Raw genomic sequence first — 11,387 nt, forward strand, 5'->3', positions numbered from 1 at the left:
TCTTCAACTGTGTAGCCACATACCTGCACAATCTTAGAATCATCACACTTGACCTTCCCCAGGTGATGTGGGATTGCATAGCTTGTACCCAGTTTTTCCCCCCGCAGATCACGAGATTCTGACTGTCACAATCACCCACCCTTAGGGATTTGATGTCCCCGTTGGCCACACTTTCGGCTGGGTTAAGGCTCTGATATCATTTGTTACGCCCCACGTCACTATGGTTACTTCCTGGAATGACGACTGGCCCTATAAACAAACACGAGTCTTACCATCGTGCTTTATCCTCACTCGCATGTTTCCTGGGAAAACTTCCCAGGAGGTCACCCATCATGAGACTACCCCAGGTCAAGCACACTTAACTTTGGAGTTCCCAAGTGATGGGCTACCGAAAAGAAGATGCATCTTGTTGGCATAGGTAGTACTCATCAATCTATTTAAGCCTTCTTCAACTGTGTAGCCCCATACCTACACAATCTTAGAATCATCAGACTTGACCTTCCCTAGGCAGTGTGGGATTGCATAACTTGTACCCAGTTTTTTCCCCTGTGGATCATGAGATTCTGACTGTCACATGAGCATCACGGGAAAGAGGAAGAACATGCGACTGGGAAGTAGGAGGGAGACCCGAATCTGGGACAGGGAAATGTTGAGGTTTTCGCATTTCTTGGGCGAGAGGAACACCAGAAGAACTTGGTTCTTGGGCTGGGCTGACATCATGAGGAAGTGAGCTGCGGGTTCTTGGTCTTGCCATGGAGGAGCGGAAGCTTTTGAAAAAAATTAACCTGACTCTGATACCATATTAGGGAATACAAAAGATAGAGTTTGGAAAGAGGAAAAATAATGTTCTGTTGTATTCTTGAAGGAGTACAAAGACAACTGATATATAGCTGGCCTTTGACTGATACGGTATTACACAATAGTCCCACACAATGAGCTACAACCATTAAATAAACACAACTAATTAACCACGGGATATAAATACAACTAATTAACCATGGGATATAACTATAATTAATAATGGCAGTAAAATTTTATAGAAAGAAATAGGAACAAGAGCTCTAAACATGCACTTTTATTTTTACTGAAAATTGCTCATATTTAGGTACAAATTATACTTGTGAGAAAAAGATATAGGAAATAATATGTGTCTAGCATTGCTATAGGGCACATAAGGGTGCCCCAACATGTGTTCCATACATTTTAATTTTAATTATATGATTTTTTATATTTATTTATACCAATAATAGTATCACACATCTCATATTGTTAGACACTCTAAAATCTTGTTTAACCTTTTTCATATGTGTGTGACTTCTTAAACTCATGGTTGAATGACATCCAAATCATACATATTATTATGAAACATACACATGAACACTTGTAAATTATAATTTATACATAATATGAAAACACACCAAAAGTACACTTTTCTTCGGTTTCTTAAAGACGGAACAACAATGAGTAGTTTTAACAATTGACAAGTACTCTACAATTGTTTTAGAGTATTTAAAGACATCTATAAACGAAAGCTAAAAACAAAGAAATTAAAAGGTTGGTTCCTTAATATGTTTTGATTGTCCAATTTTTGTTTTAAAGTATTTAGTAAAGCATATATTTAGAATCTAAATTTTGATTCTACCATAGGCATGTGGATAATAAGGAAAGAAAGTTATTGTGGCGACATTTATTGTGGTGACATCTGACACTGAAAGTTACCGTAATTAATGAAAAATAAAAAAATAATTAAAATTTATGATGGTAATTTGTAACCCAATTAGGATGATAATAAATTTAATATTTTTAAAATATTACAATTTTATACCTAATTTAAGTTTATGATAAAAATACATAAATATACTAAAATATAATATTTAAATACTTTTTTTTACGAAAAAAATACTAAAAGTTTCTAAAATATAGTATTTAAATACCCAATCATTTAAAAAAAATCACATATCTAGAAAATTTTTAAAATAGAAAAAAATTATTAAACAAAATTATTTTTAATTGTTTGGTATTTCAATACTACATTTTAATAGCTTTGTGTATTTTTACCGTTAAAAAAAATTTGGCATATAAATGTTATATTTTAGCAACTTTGTGTATTCTTTTAGAAAAATAAATTGAGTATAAAATTATAATATTTTGAATATATTATATATTTTAGTCATTATTTACTCATTGTTGCAATAGATTTTGGGAAAAAGAGAGAACTCTTCGCACCAATTTTCCTATTTGTAGGAATTATGATAAAATATCTCTTTATTGCCACGATTTAATAGCCTAATATATTGTTTTATTTTTATAAAAATAATAATATATTTATTTTTTTAGTCACAGGTCGACGAAATACAATTTTTTAAATTAAATTTATTTTTATTAATTTTTTACCTTATTGACGGATGTTGCTGAAATAGGGCCGTTGAAATTTTTGGCTAAAGAATTAGGTGATAATCTTCTTGGGTAAAATTTGGGAGCATCTATCGTGGCAACATGGATTATATATGATAGTAGTTCCATGTATTATGTAGTAAAATCATTATTTAGGATCATATACTATAGTAATGTTACATAATATATAATAAAATCATTAATTAGGATGATATACTATAATCATGCCACATATAACATATTGTATAATGAGATCACTAATTAGAATAATATATTATAGTGACACTACATACTACATTAGGGGTGTGTAAAATCTAGCCGATCCAATTACAACTGAACACTAAAAGTTAGATATTCAATTATGATTGGATCAGATTAGCTTCAATTTTTGAAGATCCAGATTCGATCAGTCAATTATTAGATGAGATGCACAAAAATCCAATACAACTGATTGAACCGATCTAATTACATTTATATTTAATTTTAAAAGATATTTAGGCTGTATTTGTATTGTTTTGTATCATTTTAACTAATTAGTGTTTCTATTTATATTGTGTTTGAATAATTTGGATGAGTAATTAGTGTTTATATAATTGAAATATATTTCTATAAAAATTGAGTTAAAAATATTACGTAATTTTTTAATAAAAATTCAGCCTAAATAAATACTTCAAAACATTTGATGGGTCCAATCTGATCCAATAAATAAGTAAGGGACACATTGTTTTGATAGAGTAAGATTGCTCCACCACAATAATAACAAATCTACACACAATATCACTTGACAGAGTCCAACAAAAAATTGGGATAGGGAGATGCGAACCCTAATTATTGAACAAACACTTTGTTCTTCTTGCAAGCTTCACACCATAGGTAGAACATCCCTTGAATCATTTTGACGAAGATAATCAAACACAAGGCTTATACATAAGATGTATTATTGTCCAAATTCTTTATTTCCTAGCCATTTTCATGGATCCTTGAGGCCTTATCAAGTTAGAAAGAAAATTGAGATTGAACAAGCCTTAATATTCACAAAGACAAATAATTTCTTTATGAAATTCTTGGAAAAAACTTGTGATCTTGAAAGCTAGAGAGAGCAAGATGTTACAGAGACATTTGAAAGTGATCAAGTCTATCAAAACTCTAAGATAACCATTTTATAATGTAGGCACCACCATTAAGTCCAACCAATAGGATTAGAGCTTTTAAGCACATAATTTGGAGCTTAAAATACGTGTCTATATGGACACGTCAGGCGAAGCGTTGCCTACTAGCAGGTGATGCGTCGCCTCCTGCGTCTCGCCTGAATTTCAAGCTTTTAGGCTATGCATAACCTACATGGAGGCAATGCAACACCATATGGGCAAGTCCAACTTCTCAAAAGTGACTTTAAACACTCCAAATGCTCCCAAAATTTTCGGGCATCCTTAGATACATGAATGTATCACTTTGGACCCAAAAATGCAATTTTTAAATGCTTACAGCAAAAAGTCAAATTTCAAATCTTCATCATGTGAAACCATTAGTGGGTGTTCGGTATGGAGTAAAGTAAATGTGAGAATGAGAATCTAAAACCTTTCCTATGTTTGGTTCAAATTTTAAGAGGGTCAAGTTAATAATTTGTGTGGGCCTCACATGTATTTTAAGGGTAAACTGAACTATTTTGTACACAAGAGTTTAATATTACTTCTATTCTAAGTCCTTCTACACTTTCCAAGGCAACTCAACTACTCAAAAAAGTTTAATATTACTTCTATCCTAAGTCTTTCACACCTAGTTTGTGTAATACCACTTGAGATTTGTATTTTAAACAATGATCTCTTTTTCCTTGCATAAATTTTTTTTTTAAGTATTTAAACAAATTTGATTATTGTTATCAATTTATCTGGTAGGAGCTTTGAAATTTACTAACATTATTCCCAAGTACGTTAAGTACAAATGCAATCCCAGTTTTTGGTTTAATTTGTTTCATATGTTCTTGTTGCTATTAAAATATGAATTTCAACACCTTTTCTAAAGTTTTGTAGAATATTTTATCATTGACTACTATAAATAAAAATCTTTGATTGTTTTGTACAATATTTAATGACTAGTTTGATAGTGGTAACGTGTTACCACCACATCAATAATAATATTTCATATTAAGAGTTTGAAATGAAATATGTCAAAGAAATATCTACTTGATATTTATTCTAAAGTAACAAATATCAAGTTATCTCACTGGTAACAAGTTGTGTTGATAGTACCTCGATGGTAATCCTGATTCGTTCTAATGGTAACTAATTACCCATAATATAGGTAATAGGTTCCCAAAAATGGTAGCAGGTTATCCTAATAGTAAGTTACCATGGGAATATCCAGATCTGGAAAAAAAAAAGTCAGATATAAAAATGTGAAAGGTAAAACCTATCATGTAACCTAGACATAAAAAAATAATCTGAAAAAAAACCATAATATAACAGAAAAAACTAAAATAATTATTCCAATTTTTTTACACATAGTAAAAAACAAAATAAGAACAATAATAAATAATAAAAGCTAATAAAATAATTATGTAATATTAAAATCTATATATAATTACATATTTATCCTTAATTAAAAAAAACAATAAACTTCTTTTGAAAAAAATGAATGAAATTATAAAATTATTCTCAAAATAAAAAAATATATAACTATCATTAAAAATATGACATTTATATTTTTTTGGCAAATTTATGTGAAAGAAAATCTCATAAACATCAATTTTCAAGTAAAAAAATCCATAAAAAGGTGAAAAAGTTACTCCCACAAAAATGTAAAAATGAAAAAAAAAAAAGAAGCCATATTTTATATAATTTCTACTAAAAAGAAATATAATTAAAATTGTGCTCAAGGTATGTTGGTAACAAATAAGATAGTATAGTACTAGACTGAAAGCAACTCTTTTATTATTTTTTAACATAGCTACTTTTAATTTTATAAAACCCAAATTTTTGTATAGATCTATAGTTGTGGAATATGAAGCTCTATAAGATTAATCCATTAGGAATAGAAAAGTTATAAAACAATGATCATCTAAAGAGAGTGGGAACATGGCGGAGAAAATAGACAGTCTGTTACTCATTTCATATACCTATAATTGCTGCTCCATTTATCATTTGTGGTTTATCAATGTTTCTATTATAGAATAAAAAACTTGATTCCGTTGCCGTGACTTGAACCCGGGTCTCTCGGGTGAGAGCCCAGTATCCTAACCAACTAGACTACAACGGATTTTGGTTTTTAATGAACACTCGATTTTATTTATAAAAATTAAAAGTTTACTTATTTTGATTAATTAAAAAATTAAAAATTAATCATAAAATAGTATTTAGTAATTCTATTTTTATTTATTATTTTTAAATCGATTTTTACTTTTTTCTTCTTCTCTTCTTCAAACCAACACCTCGTGTTATATTGTTAAAAATAAATAGTTATCAAACATATTTTTATTTTTAAAATAATAAAGAAACAAAAATAAAAATATTACCAAACACAACTTTTGTTAAGCCAAATAAGCTTATTTTAAAGTGTACACCATGTGTGGCTCCATTCAACAGTGTTTCTTCAAAGTTTTGTGAATAATATTAAGTGATAGGATCAGTGTCACCGTGGAGAGACGCAATATACCGCAACAGTTTTTATTTAATTGATTCTACAATGAGAAGAGACCATTTATTTTCATTGCCACTTCCTTTCCTGATTTGCTTGTCTATTAACGTATGCTCCTATTGTGCATCCATTTTGTCCCTTCAAATTTAGATCTAAAATCAACCAACTACTGCAATTATGAAATCCCTAACTATAAATTTGTCTAGCTTATGCTTATAGTTATATCATTTTTTTCCCAGTTATGTTATTTGGTCCGATATCATTAGTTGTTTTATTTAACTTCTCTTTCTATTCTCCTCCACTTTTAATTAACAACATACCTTCAATTAAAACTTGAAAATAAATTCTGCTTTTGATATATTTGATATACTCATTTTGTTTATTTTTTTTTAAGGATCATTTTGTTTAATTATCAAACTCTGTTAATGTACTTTTTTTCATTGTTCTTCTTGCTTCCACATATGCTTCATTTTCATTTTCATTTTCATTTTCATCTTACTACCACTAAAACTATCCAATGTATCATAACCGACCCCGAACTACTCCAAATGTCCAACATTATACATTTCCATTTTAAATCTCTATAAAATTTCATCTCTTTTTAATAATTATTTAATTTGTGTAAAGGTTTTTAGAAATCTTACTCCATATTAATAAATAAAAGGAAATAAGCCCACTTAAGAAGTAATTTTTTTATGAACTAGCAAAAAATAATATTCTTTCTATATATATATATACATATATTCTGATAGAGCTCTAGTTTTATTCCATGTGAAGTGCACTTTATTTATATATAGGGTAATATAGTGTATAGAGTATTCCTCAACGTCAATTAAATTCAATGGTATTTGTAATGGAAGATTTGTATTTAATTAATATTGAAATGAAACAAATTATTTGCAATTAAAATAAATAAACAAATAAAGCCTGTCGGAGATGACATAAATATAATTTTGGTCAATGAAAACTTATTCGACAGGAAAAAAGAAAATGTACAAAGCTTTAAGCTATCAAATGAAAACCAAACAAAAACCACACGGGTTCATCAAAAGTTTAATAATCTACATGATAAACTAACCTTAGCTTATAATTTACAGCCTATAAACTAAGCCCATCTAACTTTTTGATACAACACTGAAATTCAGATCATGGAGATATTTTGCATAGTCCGACTCACTCATCACTTTTACCAAGGACCTGTCAATGTCCTCCTCAAGCATTGCCTTTTACTTCCCCATCCATTCATTGTCTCCAAAATCTGCCAAACCAAACACAAACTCACTTAGTATGTGAAATATCTTTTGGAGCCAGTAGTAAATCGACAGGTGTGTGTGTGTGTGTGTGTGTGAGTGTGAGAGAGAGAGAGAGAGAGAGAGAGAGAGAGAGAAATGAATCTTTGCCAGATCAAAGTCCCAGCTGTTTTCTTGTTTGGTTATCTATAACAATGCCTTTGCTCAATGATACTCTTCACGTGGAGTTGATCTTATATATATGTCTTATATTTAATATGCAGTGTGCTATTTTAATGACTGAGACTATTTAGTACTCATTTGTGGTCAGAATAGTCCTAATCAGCATAATAAGCTGAAACAGTTCCTGAGGTATACTCTCCTTTAACTACTTTGGCAGTGACCAACTATTGGTCAGAACCAATACAAGATATTTTTTTTTCTTTTTCTTTATTTGAAGTGTCTATCCATAATATCAAATCTAGTGCCAGCATTTTCAAGCTTCAAAGTTCTGGGAGTCAGCTTTTAGGTTTATTAGTTATAAACATTAATTATGCTGACCTCCCAGACATCATTTATAATTAACAACCTAGTTCAGATAATACTGTAAAATAGCAAAAGAAAATATGTACCTGAACTTTCTGCATTTCCATAAACTCTTCCTAAATAAACCAAAAAAAACAAATGAGGTTAATGACCAAGAGTATACAGATCAATGTTAACATGTACATTTAAAAAACTTACAAACCTGTTTTTTCAGTAGCTCTTCATTCACTTCCTTAAGTTTTGCAATCTCTGCTTCCAATTCCAAGGTATATGCCTGCCAGAAAACCCATCAAAGAAATAACAGAAAGTGTTAACCTTTCTTCAAGAAATTAAACCAAAACTGCCAGAGAAACATGTTACACCAAGTAGACTTATAATGAGGGGACACAAATAATGAAATATTGATTGGAAATGCAAGAAGATTAGGGGCATTTGGGATAAGAATTCAGCTTTCTCTACCAAAAAAAGGAAAGAAATATGAATTATGTGTGTTAAAATCATGACAGTGCATTCCTAAGTTGCAGCTAGCTAGAATCTGGATTCATGCAGAAACAGCTGCCGTTCCAGACATCCAGCATACATGTTAAACTACAGCCCAAACATTAAACACCTTGGTTAGAAGACGAGAAAGAAGCAAAGCCAATAAGATCAGAACAATCAAATTAGTACTTAACACAGCAAATCTAAAGTACCACAACTAACAATTGACTCACCTGCTTACGAGCGCGAGATCTTGCAGCTGACTCACGGTTTTTGATCATTCTCCTATGCCTTCTTTCAATAACTTTCTCCAAACCTGGGCCGCACTTGCCTCCCCGACTGAACATATAAGGAACTGGTGACACGGATGGTGATGAATCCACTGCATTAGCCTTTGCAACTACATTTGAGGAGATGTGATTTGCAGGAGACCTAGACCCGACTGTGACACCTGTGGCAGCACCAACATTAGCCATGCTGCTAATCCCTCCTCTACCTTGTTGTAAACCCCTAGCTTGGACTAAAGCAGAACTCACAGCTGGCTCACCAACCCCAACTATGTTTTCCCTAGTTGTTGGGCTGGTGAGCTGAGCATTGCTTACCAAATGAATTGGTGGGGCAAAGGCCAAGGTTGCAGGCTTGGGATAGAGTGGCTGCTGCCGTTGTTGGGGCGTCAACTGTTGTTGTTGTTGTTGCTGCTGCATTTGTACTTGTTGAGAAGATCTGACTCCACCATTGTTCATTGGCAAATTTAAAGGCCGGTTAGTAGTAGGATTAGTCATCGTGGCCAGTTGATTATCTACGAATCCATTGTTTCGACTTGGCTGTTGGAATTCAAAAGCTAAAGCATTAGCATTATTGTTACTTCCATTAGTAATAGAAGGCCTTCCAATTTCTTGAGCATCTTCTCTCACTATCCCTGCTCTGACCAGAAACTCCTCCAAAGTCATCTCTCCTAAAGTTGGTTGCCTGTGAGGCATGTTTGCTTCCCCTGAAGTACCATTACTACTGCCAAATTTTGCTCCATTATCACTGTCTTTAAACAAGTCTCTCCACACCTCATCGACTGTCCTCTGACTCAGAGTTCGCGGCAACGTTAATGAGCCTTGTCTCTGTATATTTCCATTCGTAGTCACACCACCACCACTACTACTACCACCTCCTTCTCCTCCCATACCAACACTAGAAGCCAAAATCTGAGTCTCTTCAGCAGTCCAGATATTTTTCAAAAGTTCATCCATATTCATTGATCCAAAATCTTTTCCATATCCACCTATGGTATTTTGAAACTCATCAAAGGTCAATGAGTACACAGAAGACTGCCTAGCCAACATATTATTATTCCCTATTGGCTTTCCACCTCCACCATTATTACCACCTAATGGGTCATCCCCAAAGCCATTGAAGTTCATGTGTGACCCCATTTGTTTAGACACTTCGAGCAATAGTTGCAACAGCTCAGCTTTATATAAAGTCTCGTTTATATGCCCATCCAATAAAGCAGCACTACAGTTTTGGTTTTTGCTTTATCTTGGTTTCTATATAAACAGATGGACAAAAAGGCAAAACATAAAAAGAAAAAGATGGGATTAGTAAAACATAATACTAAAACTCAGATTCTAACGCTATGATATGGTATAAATTTAATAAAATCCATTAACGTCAAAACGCTTATAATAAGACAAGTTACGAACAAATCAACTATATATACTTTAACTAATCACACAGTAACAACATAAAAGAGGGAGAAAAAAAAGAAAATAAGTGCAGTTTTGGTCTTGTTAATCACTGATTATTTTCTCCTTTTTTATTTTAGAAGAGCCGCGCGTATTTATATAAATATATATATATATATTTATATATATACAGACACACACATATATATAAACTAGCTTTGACACATGTACATGAAAAACCAATATTTCAGAGAAGATCCCATTTTTTGATGTGGTTCAAAAGTGCTAAAAAAAAGATCAGAATAAAAAAAAAATTAATTTTACAAGAACAATCCAAATAATCGATACCAAAAGATATGCGGATCGGCCTGTCAAAACTATAAACTAGCTAGTACTACTACTTCTACTTCTACCTCGTCATACTTTATATTCAGATCCAAAGTCCACCAAACTAAGCAATTAATGCACAACAAACAATAAATACTTTCCATCTTCATCAATGAACAACTTGATTACTTAAATCCATATAACAAAGCTTATGGAAAAAAACATAATAATCATTAAAAATTCATAACATATCACAACCCTAATCAAATTTAGCATAACAATATCACTTTTACTGTAAAACCCAGAGAACATCTATACATAAATATAAAGTTCAAAACAATCAAACGATGTTAAACCAAGAAAATTCCATAACCAAACCACGCTAACAAAAGCAGCAGGAAAATTAAAGAATAAAAACCCAGAATTGGACACGAAAATCAAGAATATTATCAGAAAAGACGAGCTAAAAGTAGGAAAAATCAGGAAAAATAAATAAATAATTAAAAAAATAGGTTACAATGAGAGAGAAAGCTGGGTTTTTATTTTCTTAAAAGGAAAAAGATTAGAGAAAAAAGAAAAATTACCTTTTAATGTTTTTTGGAAGCGTGGAAATGTGGGAGAGTGTCTGTATGTGAGAGGACTGAGTTTGAGGTGGTTTGGAGAGTGGTAAAGGCGACAAGTGTCTAGTGCCGCCTCGACACGAGTCACCATTTAAGGAGAGCGAAAACTTCCGTTTCGGAATTTTCATTTGTTTAAATTTTTTAGTATTGGGAGCTGAGCCCGCAGATCCATCCAGAACTCGAAACGTGGTCCAATCATCTTTCACCAAAAATCACTGATGTGACATCTGTCCAATAAGAGATTGATAAGTGGAATCATCTCAGCCGTTGACATCTTCTTTACACATCAGATTGGATGGTGATCTATCTTTCTGGTTGGGAAAAAAGAAAAGAAAAGTAAATGACGTGGTCACGCTCTTGGGGTACGCTTTCTCTTCTATACCCTTCTTCTCTTTATTTATTCTTTAATTTTTTAATTTTATTACTTGTTTTATATATAAAAATATTATCTTGATACATATTTTCAGATTAGTGATATTAAA

At 31.7% G+C, this 11,387-nt stretch overlaps 1 protein-coding gene and 1 non-coding gene across 4 annotated transcripts; both read right to left on the reverse strand.

The window, feature by feature from the left end:
* Positions 1 to 5,576: 5,576 nt before the first annotated feature.
* Positions 5,577 to 5,649, reverse strand: TRNAE-CUC (transfer RNA glutamic acid (anticodon CUC)). The gene has a single exon. It is a non-coding gene; the product is annotated as a tRNA-Glu (tRNA).
* A 1,291-nt stretch (positions 5,650 to 6,940) lies between these two features.
* On the reverse strand, positions 6,941 to 11,026 carry LOC133797366 (bZIP transcription factor 46). 3 transcript variants are annotated; one of them, XR_009875636.1, is made up of 6 exons: positions 10,870 to 11,026; positions 8,516 to 9,820; positions 8,262 to 8,390; positions 8,005 to 8,076; positions 7,889 to 7,918; positions 7,185 to 7,285 (listed from the first exon to the last, which is right to left on the reverse strand). XR_009875636.1 is itself a non-coding variant. In XM_062235248.1 (5 exons), the coding sequence occupies exons 2-5, from the start codon at positions 9,704 to 9,706 to the stop codon at positions 7,214 to 7,216; spliced, it is 1,365 nt and encodes a 454-aa protein (XP_062091232.1). In that variant the 5' UTR covers positions 9,707 to 9,820; positions 10,870 to 11,025; the 3' UTR covers positions 6,941 to 7,213. The 3 variants fall into 3 exon arrangements, 2 of the variants coding, with proteins under 2 accessions (XP_062091232.1, XP_062091239.1); XM_062235248.1 differs by lacking the exon at positions 8,262 to 8,390 and having other exon boundaries at positions 6,941 to 7,285; positions 10,870 to 11,025; XM_062235255.1 differs by lacking the exons at positions 8,262 to 8,390; positions 10,870 to 11,026 and having other exon boundaries at positions 6,941 to 7,285; positions 8,516 to 10,838.
* Between the last annotated feature and the right edge of the window lie 361 nt (positions 11,027 to 11,387).

This window comes from Humulus lupulus, chromosome 1 (genome assembly GCF_963169125.1).
Source record: "Humulus lupulus chromosome 1, drHumLupu1.1, whole genome shotgun sequence".
In the NCBI taxonomy this organism is placed as follows: Eukaryota; Viridiplantae; Streptophyta; class Magnoliopsida; order Rosales; family Cannabaceae; genus Humulus; species Humulus lupulus.

What these genes read in the sequence shown, in the direction of transcription:
- LOC133797366 (XM_062235248.1), bottom strand. Translation starts at nt 9,706, where the DNA reads ATGGGGTCACACATGAACTTCAATGGCTTTGGGGATGACCCATTAGGT. An exon ending in GATCTCGCGCTCGTAAGCAG is followed by an intron (nt 8,077 to 8,515) that starts GTGAGTCAATTG and finishes GTTTTCTGGCAG; the next exon opens with GCATATACCTTGGAATTGGA. An exon ending in TGGAAATGCAGAAAGTTCAG is followed by an intron (nt 7,286 to 7,888) that starts GTACATATTTTC and finishes TTGGTTTGGCAG; the next exon opens with ATTTTGGAGACAATGAATGG.